This window comes from Pelobates fuscus, chromosome 6 (assembly GCF_036172605.1).
Source record: "Pelobates fuscus isolate aPelFus1 chromosome 6, aPelFus1.pri, whole genome shotgun sequence".
Classification (NCBI taxonomy): Eukaryota; Metazoa; Chordata; class Amphibia; order Anura; family Pelobatidae; genus Pelobates; species Pelobates fuscus.
The window spans coordinates 199,795,865-199,817,982 of record NC_086322.1 but is presented as its reverse complement, the minus strand read 5'-3'; the positions used below and the strand labels follow the sequence as shown (position 1 = coordinate 199,817,982).

The window sequence follows — 22,118 nt, the reverse complement described above, 5'->3', positions numbered from 1 at the left end:
TAGGGATGCATTGTGTGTTTCTGTGTATGTATAGGGATGCATTGTGTGTGTGTGTGTGTGTGTTTGCGTAGTGTTAAAGAGCTCCCTGTCTTGCCCACCGTCCTATAGAGCTGTCCCTTCTGTCCCTTAGAGCTCTCCCCTGCCCCTTAGTGGTCTCTCCTCTCCCCCACCCTCCCCTAGCGGTCTCTTCTCACACTCACCCACCCTCCCTGTGCTCTTCTCATCCCCCCTCCACCCTCCCTGTGTTCTTCTCACTCCTCCCTCTGTGTGTTCTCACCCCCCCCCCTGTGTTCTTCTTACCCTCCCTCCTCCCTGTGTTCTTCTTACTCCCCCTTGTTCTTCTTACCCCCTTCTTCTTATTACTCCCCCTTCTTCTTCTTACCCCTTCCTTCTTCTTCTTACCCCCTTCTTCTTTTTACTCCCCCCTCTTCTTCTTACTCCCCCCTCTTCTTCTTACTCCCCCCTCTTCTTCTTACTCCCCCTTCTTCTTCTTACCCCCCTCTTATTCTTACCCCCTTCTTCTAATTACTCCCCACTCTTGTTCTTACTCCCCCCTTCTTCTTCTTCTTACCCCCCTCTTTTTCTTATCTCCCCTTCTTCTTACTCCCCCCTCTTATTATCCCCCCTCCCCTCTTCTTACTCCCTCTCTTCCCTCTTCTTACTCCCCCCGCCCCTCTTACTCCCCCCGCCCCTCTTCTTACTCCCCCCTCCCCTCACTCCCCCTCCCCTCTTCTTACTCTCCCCCCTCCCTCCCCTCCCCTCCCCTCTTCTTACTCTCCCCCCTCCCTCCCCTCCCCTCTTCTTACTCTCCCCCCTCCCTCCCCTCCCCTCTTCTTACTCTCCCCCCTCCCTCCCCTCCCCTCTTCTTACTCTCCCCCCTCCCTCCCCTCTTCTTACTCCCCCCCTCCCTCCCCTCTTCTTACTCCCCCCTCCCTCCCCTCTTCTTACTCCCCCCCTCCCTCCCCTCTTCTTACTCTCCCCCCCCTCCCTCCCCTCTTCTTACTCTCCCCCCCCTCCCTCCCCTCTTCTTACTCTCCCCCCTCCCTCCCCTCCCCTTACTCTCCCCCCCCTCCCCTTACTCTCCCCCCCCTCCCCTCACTCTCCCCCCCCTCCCCTCTTCTTACTCCCCCCCCTCCCTCCCCTCTTCTTACTCCCCCCCCTCCCTCCCCTCTTCTTACTCTCCCCCCCCCTCCCTCCCCTCTTCTTACTCTCCCCCCCTCCCCTTACTCTCCCCCCCCTCCCTCCCCTCTTCTTACTCCCCCCCCCTCCCTCCCCTCTTCTTACTCTCCCCCCCCCTCCCTCCCCTCTTCTTACTCTCCCCCCCCCCTCCCTCCCCTCTTCTTACTCTCCCCCCCCCTCCCTCCCCTCTTCTTACTCTCCCCCCCCCTCCCTCCCCTCTTCTTACTCTCCCCCCCCTCCCTCCCCTCTTCTTACTCTCCCCCCCCTCCCTCCCCTCTTCTTACTCTCCCCCCCTCCCTCCCCTCTTCTTACTCTCCCCCCCTCCCCTCTTCTTACTCTCCCCCCTCCCCTCTTCTTACTCTCCCCCCCCTCCCTCCCCTCTTTTTACTCCCCCCCCGTCCCCTCTTTTTACTCCCCCCCCCTCCCCTCTTTTTACTCTCCCCCCCTCCCCTCTTTTTACTCTCCCCCCCTCCCCTCTTTTTACTCTCCCCCCTCCCCTCTTTTTACTCTCCCCCCTCCCCTCTTTTTACTCTTCCCCCCCCCTTCTTCTTACCCCCTCCCCTGTAGGTGGCCGAGCTGCACTCCGGTCCGCGGTCCCGGCCGGAGTGATAGGAAGGTGCTCAGTGTGCACCTTCCTGTCAGTCCGGCCGGGTACAGGAAACAGAAACTCCTGTTCCGCGCGGAACAGGAGTTTCTGTTTCCTGTACCCGGCCGGACTGACAGGAAGTGCACACTCAGTGTGCACCTTCCCATCACTCCGGCCGGGACCGCGGACCGGAGTGCAGCTCGGCCACCTACAGGGGAGGGGAGGGAGGGAAAAGCAGCTGCAGCCGTCTGAGCGCTCTTTACAGAGCGCTCGGCGGCTGCAGCATTTAAAGGGCCGGCCCGCTGCGGCCGGTCCTAAAAGAATTTCGGGCGGCCTGGGGGGCAATTGCCTCCCTGCCCCCCGGCCCAGCCCGCCCCTGATTTTAAATGCATCCGAAAAATCTTTAATAATAATATAGTTGTTTCTCAGAAAACCTAAATCATTTATTACTTCCCACACAATATATTTCTCAATCAGTATTACAGTGAATAGTTCCTCAAATAATTTAGTAGAATTTGCTAGATTCAATCCATACCATAGTTTGTTATATGAGTTGTGGAGTACATTTCCCTAAGAATTTTAGCTTTCTACCGTCAAGGTAAATTGTAAATCATTTATCTCAGCTGGGACCTATTTTATAAGCAGCAGATATCTACCCATTTTAAAATAATTATACACTCGGGATCCTGGTGCACCACTTTCGTTACTTTTGACTTTATGGCCACAGTGGGAATGTCTTTCCATTTGCCACACAAACTCCTTTTTGATATGTTTTAATACACTAAATATTGCTTTAATACACAGAATTGAAATGAAGGTACAGAAACATAAGGGATTCATTAGATCGTCTCTGATGTGTTATTATGAATTTGAATGTGGGATATCAAGAGTAATCAAAACCATTCCTGTCCCTTTGGGGACAACAACTTTTTAAATGTTTTAGAAATTAAAAAAATGAAACGCGCCCTTTTAACTGTACCTTCAATGTCCTCGGGGTACACCTGCTCCCACTGAACTTCAAATCCCATGTCCGTTCTAGTTCCATCGGTGGAGAAATGCAAGAAAAGTTGATTGCTTGAACTGATGATCACTGGAGGTTTCAAATTGCCACAATAGCTCCCTTAAAAAAGGCAATGTAAAGAGTTTGACATTATGTTGTGACTTGAAGAACAACTTAGTTTACAATGGTAGCCATTGTTGTGTCAGAGCTATGTTGATATTAAATGAATGTGGGATTATTAATTAACTGCAGCTGTAGGAGTATTTTTTTATTTTCTATTGTTTTGCATGCAAACATTTTCCTGTTGCTAAACTAACACCTTAACCCCTTAAGGACACATGACGTGTGTGACATGTCATGATTCCCTTTTATTCCAGAAGTTTGGTCCTTAAGGGGTTAAAGGTGTAAATCTAGAGGTAATATGGCTTTCCAGCTGTAGTCAAAATTCTCCATACAATCTTGGCCTTCAACCTACATTATATGTTTTTATTGTGCAAAAATCTTACTCAACCTACTTTATTGCCTCTTTTTTCTGAAATCTAACTAAATATAACCATAAACACCACCTGCACCCCTGTAAATACATAGTAGTTGCAGCAATCAATATCTACCGATGACGTCTGCGCTGTCAGATACATCCAACTTGTCATTGCACGTTCCCATATCTCCATCCATAGCAAGTTCTGTGAAAGTCAATTTGATAAGAAAGCCTTGCTGGACAGTGATGTTCCAAGTGCAGATAAGGTTTGGCGGATAGCTGTCTGGATAATTCTTAGAATGCAGGATACCTTTGCGTCCATTTTGCAAAGTGTTGCTGTCACAACCAGAATCTATAAAGAAGACAAAATAATATTATGACTTTATGAATTATTTCATATGGATAGGGCGACCTAGAAGAGTTGTCGGAGGTGGTGCATATCTTGCCAATGTCAATTTTAATTATATGAACTATATGAACTAATTCACTGATGTTATCTAGAAACTGAATTAGAAAATCAACTACAATGAAGGAATCAATTAAATTATCTGTAAAATGCATAAACATTGGTTGACATATTTGTGCTGTAAAATGTGTAAAAACTAATTACAGTAGTAGAATCTTGCTGTTGATCGCAATCTTTTTTTACCCCTAAGGTCCTAATCCTCCTTAAAAAAATAACTCTCCTAATACCTGAACATCTATTATATGACTATCAGAATTTATGGAGATGAATTAGCACATCTCAGTTGTGACTAGCTTATCATCTAACCAAATGAATATAAAACACATCATGTTTTGACATCAAATGTCCATGCCCACCTTCAGCCAGATGTGTATAAAACTTTTTCCATTTTTAAAAAGCAAACTAACACGTCATTGGGTGGTTATAGAGTTTATTCTTGTTCTTTTCCTAAATATTCAATAATGGAGATGGGGTTTTGATTTCCAGATGAGGCAAAGATTAAATAATAAATCAATGTCTATCTCAGACCTTTTATGTTTTTTATTTATGTTTTTCTGTATTTTATTCTAGTTTGCCTTCTCCTGTTTGGTTCAGATGGTAGAGGTGTTTATTGTCCATTGCAGTCAGACCATTTTGTTACATTGTTGCTTTGGAGGTTACCAAATCTAATGCTGCATTTTCTATTTGGTGCTGCTTGCATCTATACAACCTGTTGCTCTTGAAACTCACCTGTGTCTAAAGCCTTGCCCTTGTCTGCTTTATCTGCCTCTGGATCCTGCTTGAAGCTAATTAGTTTAGCATTGCAAAAAAAAAAAAGCATCATGTGCCTGCAGTATTGAATGACTAAACATGATTTCTGAGTGTGACAGATACCAGCCTGGAGATAATATCCTGAACATGGCCATAAACTGAAGTGAGAATTCTGAGATGAGATCTTCATATTTGACTGCTGTGTGTGTTTGTGCATACTTGTCCTGAGTATAGTGAGTGCAGGTAGCTGTGTAAATGCATGCATGATCAAAGTGGTTAGGCTAAAGGGGGGAGGTTAAGTTTAGACATGGGTTAACATCAGAGATAGCTTACATAAGACGTTTAGTGTAAATATATGAAACGGGTGAAGAGGGTTCTAGTTGTTATATTGGTGGGGTTGGGCTTATTGAGTTTAGGGTTGGAGAAGGGTTCCATTTGCTATTCCGGCCCAGGGGGCATTTAGGATTAAATTACAGGATTAGAGCTGTGTTAAATTTAGTATTGTGTTCATGGGATGTTTAGTTATTAAAAGTTAAACCTAGGATTAAAGATACTCCATACACATAAAGCACTTCAGCTTGCAGGAGCATCTCGTGCTAACCTGCCGTTTATGAAAGTGGCGATTTCTATTGGAAATAAGCAACATAAAAAAGATTGTCAGTATAAAGAGGGAGGTTCCTGATAGCAAGACAAGAGATCTGCAGATTTTGCAAGGGTTTGTTTAGGTTTTTAAAGAGGTTACATTTTGGGATTGGGAAAATAAGTGTTTAGGCTATGTGGAGTTTGCTCTGTAGTCCAGTCAGTCTTGTATGGTTGATAGTAGAAATGCTGGATCTGTTATACAATGTGCATCACTCAGTGCAAAGTATTTCATGTCTGAGATGATGTTCTTGGGCAGATAGGAAGTGATACCTTCCTCTTCCTGTCCAGCCCCACAAAGGAGCTGGGACAGCATTGTGTTTTCCATCCTCTATAACTATTACTGCAACTTGGCTATTAAGGATAGAAGGCTAACTGGACTGCAGAAAACACTGGTAAAAACTCCTGGTGCTTATCTCTCTCCCAATTGTCAACTTAAGCTCCAAAAAGGAACATTATCAGAGTTGAAAACAGGCACTCCATACAGGTCATGCACCTCTAGGCAGGTGCCTACTCTACGTAATGGGGAATGCTGCCTTCATTTGTAATATGTTTATTTTTTAACTGATCTTATTAATCGAAACAAGAGCAAACTTTAGTAATCAACTTAGTTCTATAACACATACTTCACCTACATTATAGATAGGGCAACCCTAATTGTTGAGTTATTTTGAAGTTACTAGTTGCACCATGGGCTCCCGTCATCACTTAGACCTTTTGGAGCACTAGCAACCAAACATCCATGTCTCTAATACTATAGCTCCTAACAGATTTCGCAAAACATGAAATGGATGTAGGTACCATGAAGTGACCTTTCTATGACAGCCATAGCTCTCGGAAATGCTGCATTCAGAATTCCTGTGTCATCACTAAAGAGAAATAGTAAACTGGCCTCGAGGACACGCGGAAACACATTTTAATGACTTCATTTTGTTTCTAACATACTTTACATTAATCATATTGGATAGACAGCAGAGCCAAAGGCTTGTATGTGCTTAAGAAAATAGCAAAAGCTATTCATATTATTAATGAGTTAGCACTATTCAAACGTATTCTGTTTGTTGAAAATCCAGAAATGTAATTAAGTATCTGGAGAAACGTTTCTGAAGCCTTACATTGGCTTCCTGTATGCTATAGGAGTCAATTCAAGGTACTAACTCACACCTATAAAGCACTGAACAACTCTAGCCCCTCTTATATCTCCTCACAGATCCATAGGTATGTCCCTTCTCGGTCTCTCCACTCTGCCCGTGACCACCACCTGTCCGTTGTCCGCACTCGTACGGCCAACTCGCGCTTGCAGGACTTCTCGCGGGCGGCTCCCTTCCTATGGAATAGCCTGCCTACTGCCATCAGACTCTCCCCTAGTCTTGCATCTTTTAAGAAGTGCCTTAAAACCCATATCTTTAGGAAAGCTTATGGCCTCCAAGACTAACCCCTACCTCACATACCTGTCTCTTGCCCTCTCCTAAAGGGCAGCCCACCTTATTTGATTGCAAATTCCTGTCCTAATGTGTTTTACACTCCACCTCCTATAGAATGTAAGCTCGATTGAGCAGGGTCCTCTTCAACCTATTGTTCCTGTAAGTTTATTTGTAATTGTCCTATTTATAATTAAATCCCCTCTCATAATATTGTAAAGCGCTACGGAATCTGTTGGCGCTATATAAATGGCAATAATAATAATAATAATAATAACAAACATGATTTCTCTACAGATAAGATTTTTCTTTAAAAACGTTACATAAACCTTAATAGAATAATAGCTTCCTACCGTGGCTTCATTTTAAACTAAAGACGTTATAAGGACCTTTGTAAAGGTATCAATTAAGTCCTCTAAATACATAAAGTATCTTATCTGCAATTAATAATCTTGCAGTTATAGAATTTTATAGTTTTCTGTTTTGCAGGGAGTTTCTGTTTCCCTTCTCCTTGGCTTACTTCTATATTATGGACATACACATCAGCAGTAATCACCAAGGAGCTCGTCATATCAAGTGATAATAAACCACAAACTCCACCTACTGTGCTCTGTTACTGAGCTCCACTTATTTAGCACTGCTAGCTTCGTAACACAACTGAGAATATAAATAGGCAGTTTTCAGCTTCCTAAAACAATATACACTGATCAGTCACAACATTAAAACCACTGACAGGTGTAGTGAATAACATTGGTTATATAGTTACAATGGCATGCTTCAAGGGGTGAGATATAATAGGCAGCAAGTGAACAGTAAGTACTCTAATGCAGGAAGCAGTAAAAATGGGCAAGCGAGAAGATCTTTGACAAGAGCCATATAGTGATGACTATGGGAATGGGTCAGAGCACTTTCAAAATGGCAAGTGTCGTGGGGTGTTTCCAGTATGCAGTGGTTAGTACCTACCAAACATGGTGCCAGGAAGGACCATGGTGAACCGGTGTCAGGGTGATAGGGGCCTAAATGTCATTGATGCACGTGGAATGCAAAGGTTAGCCCATCTGGTCCGATCACACAGAAGATCTACTATAGCTCAAATTGCCAAAAAACTTAATGCTGCCATGATAGAAAGGTGTCAGAAAACACAGTGTATCACAGTTTGCTGCATATGGTCAGAGTCCCCATGAAGACCCCTGTCCACCGCTGAAAGCACCTTCAATGGCGATATGAGTATGAGAACCAGACCATGGAGCAATGGAAGAAGGTTGTCTGGTCTGATTAATCATGTTCTCTTTTAGATCAGCTGGAAGGCTGGTGTGTGTGCGTTGTTTACCTGGGGAAGTGATGTCAGCAGGATGCACTATGGCAAGAAGGCAGGCTGGTGGTGTTTTGCTCTTGGAAACGTTTGCTGGGAAACCTTGGGTCCTGGCATTCATGTGGATGTTACTTTGGCATATTCCAACTACGTAGAGATTGTTGTGGACCATGTACATCCCTTCATGGCTATGGTGTTCCCTGATGGCAGTGGCCTCTTTCAGCAACATAACACACTCCGCCACAATGTAAAAATGGTTGAGGAATTGTTTGAGGAACATGATAAAGAGTATAAGATGTTGCCTTGGCCTCCATATCCCCCCAATCTCAATCTGATTGAGCATTTGTGGGATGTGCTAGAACAGGGATAGGAAACCTTATAGTAGTACTGAGCCTAAGCAAGATCCCTAGGCTTGACTGTTTTATTGTTTTAAAACTGAGGTGTATATGTTTTTCGTATTCTGCTTGTTTTATTTATGGTTACTGCAGTTGCTTTGTAATGTTCAATGTGTGTGCATGTGGGCTGTTATATTGTATATGGATAGTTTGTGATAATGCGTATGATACTTATGAATGTGGGTTATGTATGGGGACTTCTTGTATAATTGTGTGGATGATATATCACATTGTGTGATTAGTTGTGTGTGTACATGTGGGGCTGTTTGTGGTATTGTCAGTGGTGTTTTGTTTGTGGGAACTGTGTTTCGGCTGTTTGTATTATATGTTTGAAATGGGGAGTGAGGCTTCTTCTGCAGCTCTTTGTATATCTAGCAGTGTGGGTAGCTTTCCTGGGCTCCAGTGGGGATTTTGCTGGCCAGATACAGGTCAAGGGAAGAAGCTGAGACAGCTGCTGTGGGCTGCTCTACTCCAGTGCAGATTCCCGTTCACAAGTGCTGGGAGGACGTTTTCTGAGATAACTTCCTCTAAGTGCTGCAATGCAGTTTGATTCAAGTCCCACTGGAACTCCTGATAGGCCAGGGCCTTTTTGGCTCTAGTAGCCTTGAGTCCCATGCAAAGGCACCTCGTGTACCATGCACTGACCTCTTTGCTAGAACAACAAATTCGATCCATGGAGACCTCACCTAACAACTTGCATGATTTAAAGGATCTGCTGCTGAGGTCTTGGTGCCAGATACCACAGGACACGTTCAGAGGTCTTGTGGAGTCCATGCCTTGACGCACAAGGTATTTTGGCAGTACAAGGGGGACCTATACAATATTCGGCAGGCGGTTTTAATGTTGTGGCTGATCAGTGTATATTTATGTGAAACCTGTGAAAGATTGATTAAAAGCCGTCTACACAGTGTGCTTACAGAGGGAAAGCCCCATGTGAGAGCAGAAAGTACTTTAACACCATTTTCCTTGCTAAAAGGAATTAATGTAATTTTTAACAACTAGTATGATTTTGTAAGAAATATTTATCAACACAATTAATTCAATTATCATGTGCACGTTCTTATTAAACTAAGAAATATATCTTAAAAATGTGAAAGAGTTATATGGTTTAAAATGGCGGTGACATAAATACTACTGATAATAAACACAGCTATTAAACTCATTCGGCAGCCCAAAACCAATTTCAAGTATTACTAATAGATAATAATGTTGAAAACATTCTACAAACCAATGTAAGGAGGAGTTTGGGTTGTTGGTGTTGTTATTCGAGTAGTTGTTGGTGTGGTTGTCGGAGTAACTTGTCCGGTAAATGCGCTGTATTTGGCATGAAAACCCATTCCAGTGCCTTCGCTGTCTGACCTGAACCGAACCATTAATATATTTCCAGTGGAATACACAGGTGATGGAATTTTATTTCCACAGAAGTGTCCTGCAAATACAACAGTATTTATTTTTAATCAATTAACACTACACATGTTCATGGTCCCACATTTGAAGGCTTTATTTAGCATTCTGTGATAAGGCATTTGCCAACCCATTGCAATGTTGACCTATTATTGCTAAAGTTTTCTTGATAATTATCATTTCAATAAAAAGCTGCTGCTACTAGGGAATTAGAATTAAACTTGCCAGTCATTAGAAAAAAATGTTTCAGTTCATTTTATTTTTCAGCATGTTTATTTTTGATCAAAAAATTGCAAATCCCTGCCAATTCTCCACTATTTTGGATTCAGTAAATAAACCTCAATCTAATGCACTGGTAGTAAAACTTTTTTTTTTGTAATGAAGTTCAGATATCTGAAAAGTGCTCCAATGTATGTAAAGTGGTATTATTCATTATTTTTACTGAACACCCCAAGCACAATAACTACTAAAGCTACAGGGGTATGCCCTGATCACCTGGCCACCTTGAGTGGTTATGATGCCTGGAATGTTCCTTTAACACATCAAATGCACAAACTATATTAAGGTAATTGCTTAGTTTCAAGAAAGCACATGAAAATGGATTTTATTTTTTACTTTTGCCATTAACTACATTTCCTTTGCTTATATGAATAACTTAAAGGGACACTGTAGGCACCCAGACCACTTCAGTCCATTGAGGTGGTCTGTGCCAACTCCCATCACCCTAAACCCTGCAAGGTAATTATATAAACTGCAATAATTACCTTGCAGGGCTAAGTCCTCCTCTAGTGGCTGTCTGAGACAGCCTCTAGAGGGACTTCCAGGTTCTTAGATGACTTTTGGTCGCCTAAACGACGCTGGACGTCCTCACGCTATGCATGAGGACCTCCTTTGTTGCCTGAATCCCCGTAGGAAAGCATTGAATAATGCTTTCCTATGGGGAGATCTAATGCGTGCACGCGGCCATTGCCGCAAATGCACATTTAATCTCCCACCGCCGCCGGATGTCAGCGTGAGAGTAGCATGGGAGGAGCCTGAACAAACCCAAAATGGGTTTGTTTTCCTGGCACTAGAGAATCCTTTTAAGAATTTTTAATAACTAGTTATCTCTATAGCATAGAACACAATTTATCACCTGAAATAGTTATTTTCACTCATATGTTTTTCAAGTGTCACAGTCATTGACAACAGCTACCATCTAATATCAATGTCATCATCACAACAATGGTGAAGCAAGACCTGCATCCTGGGCCTCTGTTAGAACACTGTATAAACTCCTCTTACAATGATTTACACAATCAGTCTATTCACTGAATAGAAAAAACTTACCAATTTTCTGTGATCCTTTGATGTCTCCATCATAAACTTCAACAACATCCTTGCAGCCAGCTGGACCTTCAGGTTCAAGGTCAAATGATGTAAAGGTCAGCATAATTCTTTGGTTTGAGCCAACAGACAATCTCCACTGTTCACAAAAGACAGAAAGAAAAAAAGCTCCAGAATGCCATATTCTTCACCAGTTTAAAACAGGACTGTCACTTACTTGGAAATTACAGCGTTAAATATAAAATTATAATCACCTATGATGACTTGTGTTAACCTTTTTTTCATCAGATGCTCTGTTTTCATTTTAAATATATATGAAAATTCTAGAAAGTGACACCACAATCCAGTTCAGTCCAGTGAGAGAAAATTTGGCCCAACCAAACCATTTTTCAGAAAAATTTACTTTTTTTAGGACCCCTACATTTCATCCGAATAGATATGTGCTCTTCCATTATCTGAATTTTACATATATTTTGGTCTTTACAGCAGCACCACTTCTAAAAAAATCCATGTTCTATGTGTACCCCCAATTCCCATTTTTCTTTGTATATTTGGAATCCAGACTAAATTCCTTTTGCGTTGATCACCCTGACCCCAACACTCCAGGTGCCCGGTTTCCAAATGATCACAAGAAAGCATAAATATGAGGAGAGTTTCTGTAAGCTGTTTAAACAGTTAGTATTGCAGCTAGCATGATTATCTTCCATGTTAAAACTAGTGTAGGACTGACCAATATTGGGGTACTTTGGCAAAGTGGTGGGCTTAACACACTATGGCCAATTGGTGTCACTAAATCCACATATTTATTTGCTAACGTAGTGATTTTAAGTAGCCTGATGTAGCGGTACTTACCCTCTCCAGGGGCCGGCCGGGGTCCTCTCTTCTCGCCGCGCGCGGTCCTGCTCCTGCACGAGCCGCGCGCGGCTCAGCCTACAATAAGATCAGTCAGGCGGGCAGTGACCGCGAGAAGCGGTCACGTGTCCCGCCCGACACTAAGAGCGCGCCGCGCGTCTCGGGCACGCTCTTAAAGGGACAGTGGGAGACTAAATTAGAATCAGTCTCCCATTGGCCCCTGTCAGGCCACATTCCCCATACACTCACGTTTTGGGGGCGTGGATATGACAGGGGCCAATCAAAGTGAACCTTAGGGTATTTATACTCACCTGTTTCCCTTACTCATTGCCCTATCGTGGTTTCTGTCCAGTTTCCCTTTAGTGCTTGTATCGTTCAGTTGGTTTTTTGGTGCTTGACCTTGGCTTTGTTCCTGACTCCGCTCTCTCTTTATCCTTGCTCGCTTATCCGCTGTTTTGTCCTCTGTGTACCAGTCCTCGGCTTGTTCTACGTTTCGCTGTCTCTCTGTTCCCTTGACCTCGGCTTGTTCTAGACTCTGTCTTGCTTATTCTCGTCAAGTCCGGCCATTCTAAGGTCCGGTAAGACGAACCCTGGTTTCTTGTCTCCTGACTATCTGTACTATTCCTGCGTGTTGGGATATATTACCGTGACATTACGATAGGGCCATGGACCCCGCAGGTTTAGGTCAACAGATGGCCACTCATGAGGCTAGATTCGCAGAACAGGATCACCGTATGGATCAAATGGCTCAAGCCATCCAGACACTGTTATCCAGATCAGCTCCGGTACCTGTACCTACGCCTCCTGTAAACCCTATACCGGACACAGCTAATATGCCTAATGCTTCTGCACATCTAACCCCGCCACCTAGGTATGGAGGGGACGCTAAGACATGTAGGGGATTCCTTAATCAAGTGGAATTCCACTTTGAAATGTACCCACGTTCATTTCCCACTGATAGATCTAAGGTGGGTTTTCTTATGCACCAGCTTACGGATAAGGCACTAGAATGGGCAAATCCTATTTGGGAGGCTAATGGGCCTATGGTACACGACTTCAATAGCTTCCTCACAGCGTTCCGTAGAACATTTGACACGACTAAAAGGTCAAAAAATGCCGCCAGGGCATTAATGAGAATAAAGCAAGGATCTAAATCTGTAGCCGATTATGCTATTCAGTTCCGGACCCTTGCCTCACAGGTAGATTGGACTAATAATGGCCTTACTACTGCATTTATGGAAGGTCTGTCTGAAACTATCTTGGATGAGGTAGCAGCTAAGGACCTCCCTGTACCCCTGGAGGACCTGATTGACTATCTTATCGATATAGATAACAGGATCCGTGACAGGTTATATACCAGGTCCAGAAATAGACATTTTGTTCCCTTTAACTCCCCTAGAGCTGAGACTCCCGAGGGATCTAAAGGTTCTGAGGAGGAACCTATGCAGTTAGGGGTTGCTAAACTTACTGACGCTGAAAAGCTTTATAGGAGAAAGGAGGGACTTTGTCTTTATTGTGGTAGGAGGGGTCATATGAGACAAGAATGTCCCGTGCGTCCGGGAAACTATCGCACCTAAGACCGTATAGAGGACTGGCCTTGGGTGTGACATCACAGTCCTCACATTTGCCTCTTAATAAATTACTTCTTCCTGTTTCCCTGCACCTTGATAGTAACTGCATAGCAGGGAATATACTAGCCCTGGTTGATTCCGGAGCGGCCGAAAACTTTATTGATTCCAGTTTTGTCAAGGAGAATAACATACCCACCAGAGAGAAGGAGACACCCTTGGCCGTTGAGGCCATAGATGGTAGACCATTATGCTCTCCAGTTATCACACATGAAACTGTTCCACTACATATGTCTACAGGGGTGTTACACTCTGAGACCATTCGGTTTCAGATCATTACTTCTCCTTCCTCTCACCTCGTGTTAGGGTATCCTTGGTTACGTACTCATAATCCCACCATTGATTGGGAGTCAGGACAAATAGTTTCTTGGAGTGATTCTTGCCAAGAGTCTTGTATTGTTAAAGTCACCCCTTTGAATTCTACTAATATTCCTCCCGTGCCTACGGTCATACCCTCTCAGTACCTGTCTCTTAAGTCTGTTTTTGATAAAAGGGAGGCTGAAAGATTGCCACCTCACAGGCCTTACGATTGTGCAATTAATTTATTACCTGGCACGATGCCTCCCAAAGGGAGAATATATCCTTTATCTCCTCAGGAGAATCTGGTTATGGAGGAATATATTAAGGAATCTCTAGAGAAGGGATTTATAAGAAGATCCTCTTCCCCGGCAGGGGCGGGTTTCTTCTTTGTATCTAAGAAGGATGGCGAATTAAGGCCTTGTATTGACTATAGGGGCCTAAATAAAATCACCGTCAAAAATGCGTACCCCATACCTTTGATCACAGAACTATTTGATAGGCTTAAACAGGCCACAGTTTTTACTAAATTGGACCTTAGGGGTGCTTACAATCTCATACGTATCAAAAAGGATCACGAGTGGAAGACCGCTTTCAATACCAGGAGTGGCCACTACGAGTACACTGTGATGCCCTTTGGTCTTTGTAACGCCCCAGCAGTTTTTCAGGAATTTATTAATGATGTCCTACGTCAATTTATACATACATTCGTTATAGTATACTTGGACGACATATTGATTTATTCCACTGATTTACAGACTCATCACATGCATGTTAAATTAGTGTTGAGAACTCTTCTGGTTAACGGTCTCTATTGCAAACTCGAAAAATGTTCATTTGATCAATCTGAAGTCCAATTCTTGGGTTATATAATCTCGGCCAAGGGTTTTCGTATGGATCCCAAGAAACTGTCTGCCATTATGGAATGGCCTCTACCCCAGGGGTTGAAAGCCATTCAGCGTTTTCTGGGGTTCTCTAATTATTATAGGCGTTTTATTAAAGGGTTTTCTGCCATTGTTGCGCCTATAACCAGAATGACCAAGAAGGATGGTAATACTCATGTCTGGAAACCAGAAGCACTCGAGGCCTTTGAATTCTTGAAGGCTACATTTGCCTCTGCTCCTGTTTTACAGCATCCTGTCCCTTCACTGCCCTTTATTCTTGAAGTTGATGCTTCTGAGATAGGGGTAGGTGCTATCTTGTCTCAAAGAGATTCACCTGAAAAGCCGTTACACCCTTGTGGCTTCTTTTCCAGACAGATGTCCAAAGCAGAGAGGAATTATGATGTAGGCAATCGTGAACTCCTTGCTATCATTTTGGCGCTCAAGGAATGGAGACATCTGCTAGAGGGTACTAGGGATCCCATCCTCATTTTAACGGATCACAAAAACCTCTCTTACCTTAGTGAAGCTAAAAGATTGTCTTCTAGGCAGGCCAGGTGGTCTCTGTTTTTGTCTCGTTTTAATTACATAATCACATACAGACCGGGTGATCGTAATACTAAAGCTGACGCTCTGTCCAGACAATTCGAGACTACTGACAAACTCGAGGTCGATGTTACCCCTGTCATTCCGCCTGACAGAATAATAGCGACTACTGTTCTTTCCATTTCGTCTTCTCTCTTACAAGCTATTCAGGCTAAACAATACTTGGCTCCTGGGGAGAGGCCTGCTGATAAGCTATTCGTTGATATACCGGAGAGACGAGACATCTTGTCATTATATCATGACACTAGAACTGCCGGACACCCTGGTATTTCTAAGACATTTTCAGCAGTTTCTAGATATTTCTGGTGGGCTTCCTTGCGCAAGGACGTCACCGATTACGTTAATGCCTGTAGCACTTGTGCCAGTATGAAGTCCTCCCACAGAGTTCCTTGTGGGTTGTTACATCCGTTGCCCATACCCGAGAGACCGTGGTCCAATATATCCATGGATTTCATTGTTGAATTACCTCCCTCTAATGGTAAAACTGTCATCCTGATGATTGTGGATCGTTTTTCTAAGATGGCTCATTTTGTGTCTCTTGTCAAATTGCCATCATCCAGGGAACTTGCCTCTATCTTTGCCAGGGAGGTGTTTCGGTTGCATGGTATTCCCACTTCGATCGTGTCCGATAGGGGTAGCCAGTTTATCTCCAGATTCTGGAGATCGTTTTGTACAGAGATGGGTATCTCCCTCTCGTTTTCTTCAGCCTACCACCCCCAGTCTAATGGAGCTGCTGAACGTGCCAACCAATCTCTAGAGCAGTATCTTCGTTGTTTCGTGTCCCACCATCAGAACAATTGGGCTGACCTTCTTCCTTGGGCTGAGTTTGCTCGTAATAATGCTGCTCATGAATCCTCCGCTAACAGCCCTTTTTACGTTGTTTATGGCCGGCATCCCGTGGTTCTTCCAGCTGCATTCTCCTTACAGGGCATGCCAGCTCTGGACGAACATTTGGCTAGTCTACGTAATACTTGGGAGCAGGTTCAGTGTTCTTTGGTGGCCTCAGCTGCTCGCCAGAAGGTTCAGGCAGACAAGCATCGCAGGGCGGCTCCTTCCTATGCTGTGGGAGACCGGGTTTGGCTTTCTACTCGCAATATTCGTCTTCGCGTGCCTTCTATGAAGTTGGCCCCTCGTTTTATTGGTCCTTTTCGTATCTTGCATGTGGTTAATCCTGTCTCGTATGCATTGGATCTTCCTAAAAATTTACGCATTCCTAACGTGTTTCATACCTCCTTGTTAAAACCCCTCCTGTGCAACCGTTATACTCGGCATGTCCCTCCTCCTCCTCCGGTTTCTGTGGAGGGCCATGAGGAGTTTGAAGTGGCGGCTGTAATTGACTCTCGTTTGCTTCGGGGTCGCCTCCAATATCTGGTACATTGGAAGGGCTATGGGTCTGAGGAACGCAGTTGGATTTCCGCTGACGCTGTTCACGCTCCTCGCCTTGTGCGTTCTTTCCACGCTCGTTTTCCTGCCAGGCCTGCTCCTCCCCGCCCGGTGGGCGTGTCTTCAGGGGGGGTACTGTAGCGGTACTTACCCTCTCCAGGGGCCGGCCGGGGTCCTCTCTTCTCGCCGCGCGCGGTCCTGCTCCTGCACGAGCCGCGCGCGGCTCAGCCTACAATAAGATCAGTCAGGCGGGCAGTGACCGCGAGAAGCGGTCACGTGTCCCACCCGACACTAAGAGCGCGCCGCGCGTCTCGGGCGCGCTCTTAAAGGGACAGTGGGAGACTAAATTAGAATCAGTCTCCCATTGGCCCCTGTCAGGCCACATTCCCCATACACTCACGTTTTGGGGGCGTGGATATGACAGGGGCCAATCAAAGTGAACCTTAGGGTATTTATACTCACCTGTTTCCCTTACTCATTGCCCTATCGTGGTTTCTGTCCAGTTTCCCTTTAGTGCTTGTATCGTTCAGTTGGTTTTTTGGTGCTTGACCTTGGCTTTGTTCCTGACTCCGCTCTCTCTTTATCCTTGCTCGCTTATCCGCTGTTTTGTCCTCTGTGTACCAGTCCTCGGCTTGTTCTACGTTTCGCTGTCTCTCTGTTCCCTTGACCTCGGCTTGTTCTAGACTCTGTCTTGCTTATTCTCGTCAAGTCCGGCCATTCTAAGGTCCGGTAAGACGAACCCTGGTTTCTTGTCTCCTGACTATCTGTACTATTCCTGCGTGTTGGGGTATATTACCGTGACACCTGATAAATATTACAACTGTTTTTTTTGTGACTGTGCTGTTCCTTAATCTGCATGTTGTATTTTTTTGCATGTTCTGGGTGTGCCCCCCAATTCCCTTTTTTCTTTGCTGTAGGGTATGACACAGTTTTAGGATGATTAATATTTTGATATCCACTCCATGATTTCAGTATTTTGCATCTAGTACATTAGAAAAATCTTGGAGAATCTAAGGAAATGGGTCTATCAGTTTCTGACTTTACACACTTACAAACACTGCTTTCTTTGGTTAATGGTCTGCAATTACCAAAATCACTAATGACTACAACAATGCTAGTATACTTCTAATCTGTATAATCTGTCTGACCATTCTTGAGTATATCTCATTGTGAATATGGTCTGCAACAAAATTCATTGCCATTTAACCATTCTGTTGACTAAAACGTCTCAGCATCTGAAAGAGGACAACCGAGGAAATTACAAAAAGATGAACAATTAATAATTAGACCCTCAGAAAAGGGTAGTAACATTGTCCTTCTTAACCAAGAGGATTTATAACTATGGAACATCATACTGATTTTGATGATTACAGGAAACTTGAGTTTGAACCCACTTTACAAAATGTCAAAGAGTTGCATGGACTATTGGATGAGGCTGTAGCTAAGTCTGTTATTTTAAAAGTTGAATTCAACTATCTACAATGTGAAAAACATTGTATCGATGCTTTTTACTGTTTACACAAGATCCACAAAAATGGCAGCATCCACAGACCACCCAATTGTGTCTGGTAGGGGCTGCCTAACTGAGCTTGAAAACATCTTTGTGGATACAGCTTTCGGACCTGTGTTGGTGAAACACTAAAATATTCTGAAATTGGAAAATATTGATGTCCCTCCTTACACAGTCATTGCCAAAAATATCCTCCATAAAATGGACCTGCATGCTTGCAGTTACTTCTTGATGCAGAACAAATGGTTTAATCACAAACAACATAAATTTGTATTGACACTTCTAAATTTTATTTTTACCCATAATGATTTCCTCTTTAATAGGAGTACCTACCTATAAACTAGAGTACAGTTATGGGAACATGCTGTGCCCCTAGATATGCCAACATATTTCTGCCATGGTGGGAGGCAATTTGTGTGTTCAATCCACCTTGGAAAAATGCACTTGCCAAACAATAATTCTGTCCATATACATTGATGACACCATCAGGTTTTGGATGGGCCAGATGTCTTTGTTTAATGATTCAATTCAATAACTTAATGACAATTATGTTAGTTTGAAATTGACCTTGGTAATACATGAGAAATAAGTAGTTTTCCTTGACCTGATGATTTCCATAGCTGAAGTTGGATCAGTTTTAACCAATTTACACAGAAAACCCTCTGCAACCAATGGTCTCCGAAACTGGACTGGTTTGTATCACAAGAGTTTAAAGAGGGGGATCTCATTTGGACAGTATCTCTACCAAAGGAGAAATTGTACCAAAGATGAGGATTTTAAATGTAAGGCTAAGCTGCTCAAGAGTCGCGTTAAACAAAAGGGTTACCTAAATAGGCTACTTAAATAAGCCTACAGAGACATGCGTCTTATACTCAACATGAATGTATATGTACATCTAAACCTATAAATATTTCACAAAACTAAGTGCATTGGACCTATCACTTCAGGCTGGGATGATATCTCCTAAATCGTAAAAAAAACCTATGGTCAATACTGTTGAACAGTAGTGACTTATTCAATGCGTTCACAAGTTTTCACTCTCTTCTTCCTCGCAAATTAAACAGTATCAGAGATCTATTCATTTACAGTCATTCATACCCAATGAAATCTATATCTACCATGCTCATGACTACCAATGGTGCTTTTAGATACGGACATTACAAGGCATGTCAATTCATTCTTACGTGTAAACAGGTTCTAAATAACTTCTCAAAACCTTATGTGACGACAATCTCTTTTGTGAATTGTTCTTCCATCTTTCTGGTTCATATCATTGCCTGTGGTTGAAGGCTCCAATAACAGGAAAAACTTAAATTTAGGTGGAATATATTGCAACATATCAACTAGTTTACCAATGTTAATGTATCCCTGGTCTCTGGACATGTCATCACTTATCACAATGCCTAACCATTTGAAATTGATATGGAGCATTACCTTTTCTGTTTTTTTTGTCTCCTTTGCCTATTTTAGAGTAGGAGGTTTGGAACTTTTTGACACATTGTCTCACTTTTAATACTTCCATGCTTTTTTGTATATTTTTAACTGGGGGATGCTTAACTTAAATTGAAGTTACGTGATCATGTCCTCAGTATTTGTGAGGCATCATATGTCCTGCGATTGGGCTAAGTAACTGCTACTCATTAGTTATTCTCCAACGTGTATTGACCTCTTTCACAAACATTAATATGTGCTACATCTGTATTGGTCCCCAGTCTTGTCAGTCTTGGGTGTACATTTTCTATTTGTATATTTTGCTACCCATCCTGCTCTGGTTTGGCATATTTTCATACCTGCTTTCAAAATCGTTCTTTACCCCTGATGAGTGATTGTGAAACACAAGTTGGGGTGCTAGCATTAACCGTGAGTGATATTTCTTAGTTAGAGATGTAGTTTTAGTACCTTTTCTCTTTTTAACTTGTCTACACTCATTTGTTTATGTCTTTCCCTGCCCTGTCTGTCCTTGCCTTAGCTTGGTTTCTGATTTTAGTGTACAAACATTTTAATTTTAGAGTATTTGTCTACACAATATTCTTCCTGTTGTATGTTTTTTTTAGTTCTTCCTAATGGTTACCTCCTGCTTTTTTTTGGTGTATAGCTCTTTTTAATTTTTAGCAGCTGTGGATTCTTTAATACAATAAAGACTTTTTTTTATATATTTTTTTAAAATGCACTTTAAAAAGCAAACATGTCCCACGTGGAGTTAGCCTTTGTCGGGAACCCGTGATAGTGCAACCATTGCTCATGCTATTATGTATATTAACAACCTGTGTAAAGGAAATTACATTTACCCACAACCGTACGTACAGCATACTGTAATCTGCTGTGATGTGATTTTTATTGTACAATCTCCCTACCCTCCCTTTTATTTTTCTGAAGCCCTCTCACTTATTTATTTTATCTATGAAAAAAACAGTGTAAATAAAACAAAAAACACAAAAGCAAACATCTTTATACCTCCCTTTTATACTTCTCAGTAAGAAACTACATACCCAAGGTCACTACAGGTAGGTACACATCTGTGTAATTACCTGTGTCTATATGAATTATTAGATGCTAATTATATCTCACAGTGGATTTTACCCTCTTAATACATCAGACACCTTATGCAACTGAGAATCACATATTTCATTTATTCTAATTGTGAATCGAATTAGAAAGCAGAATGAGATGCTGTAATAACACATTGTGATAGATTTAAATTTAATTATAGCATTATTTCCATAGGAAACAATTATCAGCACAAAATCTAGGCCACACCTGGCCTCAATTTCCCTTATTCTTTGCAGCTGAGACAGCAATACATTGCATGCAAATCTTTCAGCACATACAAAATAAATGTAGGCTGCAGTCACATCTAGTGCTAGTGTGTTTACCTGGTAAAGGGCGTTATTCGCGTAAGTGCTTCTTGTCGATGCTGGAATGGAGAATTCCCCTTCTTCATTCTGTAAGTGCCCTCCGCCTCCCATAATTTCTGAACAAGATATATTATATGTTATATTATTATATATATATCTATTAACATATTGCATACATGTATCTCTCTGTTAAACATGTATCAATGTATCATTGTGTATTAAAGACATATTATCTCCAATCTCTCATTTATATATATATCACACTAACACAGATCATCTTATGTATCTCTGTATTGAGAGAGATCAAAGTGAATTAGTTACTTTCACATAAGTTATAAAATGTGCTAGATGCCAACAGTTTGTTCTGTATTTATAACAGCATTCTATGTTGGAGTAAACTAAAACTTTAGGAGCTATTCACTAATCTCGAAATTGTGGAGACTACACAAGAAAATTCACAATTTTAAGCATAAATAGCTGTAATGAAAAAATAAACTGTTTATAGATTTTTTTTTTCTCAATTCATTTTGACTAACATTTTTAAATTCCACTTTCAGTTCTATAGAATTCCTAGTATAGTAAATAAACCCCTCCATAGTTGTCGCTAAGATGGGGCTCTGGGGCTTAAAGCCCTGTTTGTAGGGTTCTTTAGCATTGGATCTCTATAGTTGGAGGATGGGGCTGGGAACTATAATTTTTTTGTTTTTAATTTTACATCAGACAACTGCTTCTGAAAGCTGTTGCCTATTCGAAAAACATGTATTAGTAGTAGAGTGCCTAGCTACTAAGGGCAAGAGAGTGATGAATCCCAGGTAACCATCAGGAAGGGTTGTCTGATAACAGAACTTTGCTGCACATCCCTCTTTTAGTTAGGTAGTGTAGTGGCATCACATTGAATTCCTGACTGTACAGGAAGTACTTTCATTGGGATAGTGGAAATCATCAGCCACACACTTTTCTTGAATAGAGCCACATTAGAACAGCCCCATAGGAAAGCATTATATGGGGTTTCAGGTGACACTGGATATTTTCGTGCATAGCGTGAGGATGTCCATCGACAGTTAGATAACCAAAAGTCGCCTAACAACCTGGGATTCAATCTAGTGGCTGTCTGATAGACAGCCACTAGGGGAAATTCTGTTTTTTAACT

At 42.4% G+C, this 22,118-nt stretch overlaps 1 protein-coding gene across 1 annotated transcript in view; it reads right to left on the bottom strand.

Moving 5' to 3' along the window:
- LOC134615568 (ovochymase-2-like) overlaps positions 1 to 22,118 on the bottom strand; it is a 148,592-nt gene that overhangs the window by 82,208 nt on the left and 44,266 nt on the right. Inside the window, exons 5-9 of the mRNA XM_063460113.1 lie at positions 20,987 to 21,084; positions 10,960 to 11,095; positions 9,455 to 9,655; positions 3,377 to 3,595; positions 2,745 to 2,885 (exon numbers count right to left, since the gene is read on the bottom strand). Coding sequence (XP_063316183.1) covers positions 2,745 to 2,885; positions 3,377 to 3,595; positions 9,455 to 9,655; positions 10,960 to 11,095; positions 20,987 to 21,084 — 795 coding nt within the window. The remainder of the gene's footprint in view (positions 1 to 2,744; positions 2,886 to 3,376; positions 3,596 to 9,454; positions 9,656 to 10,959; positions 11,096 to 20,986; positions 21,085 to 22,118) is intronic.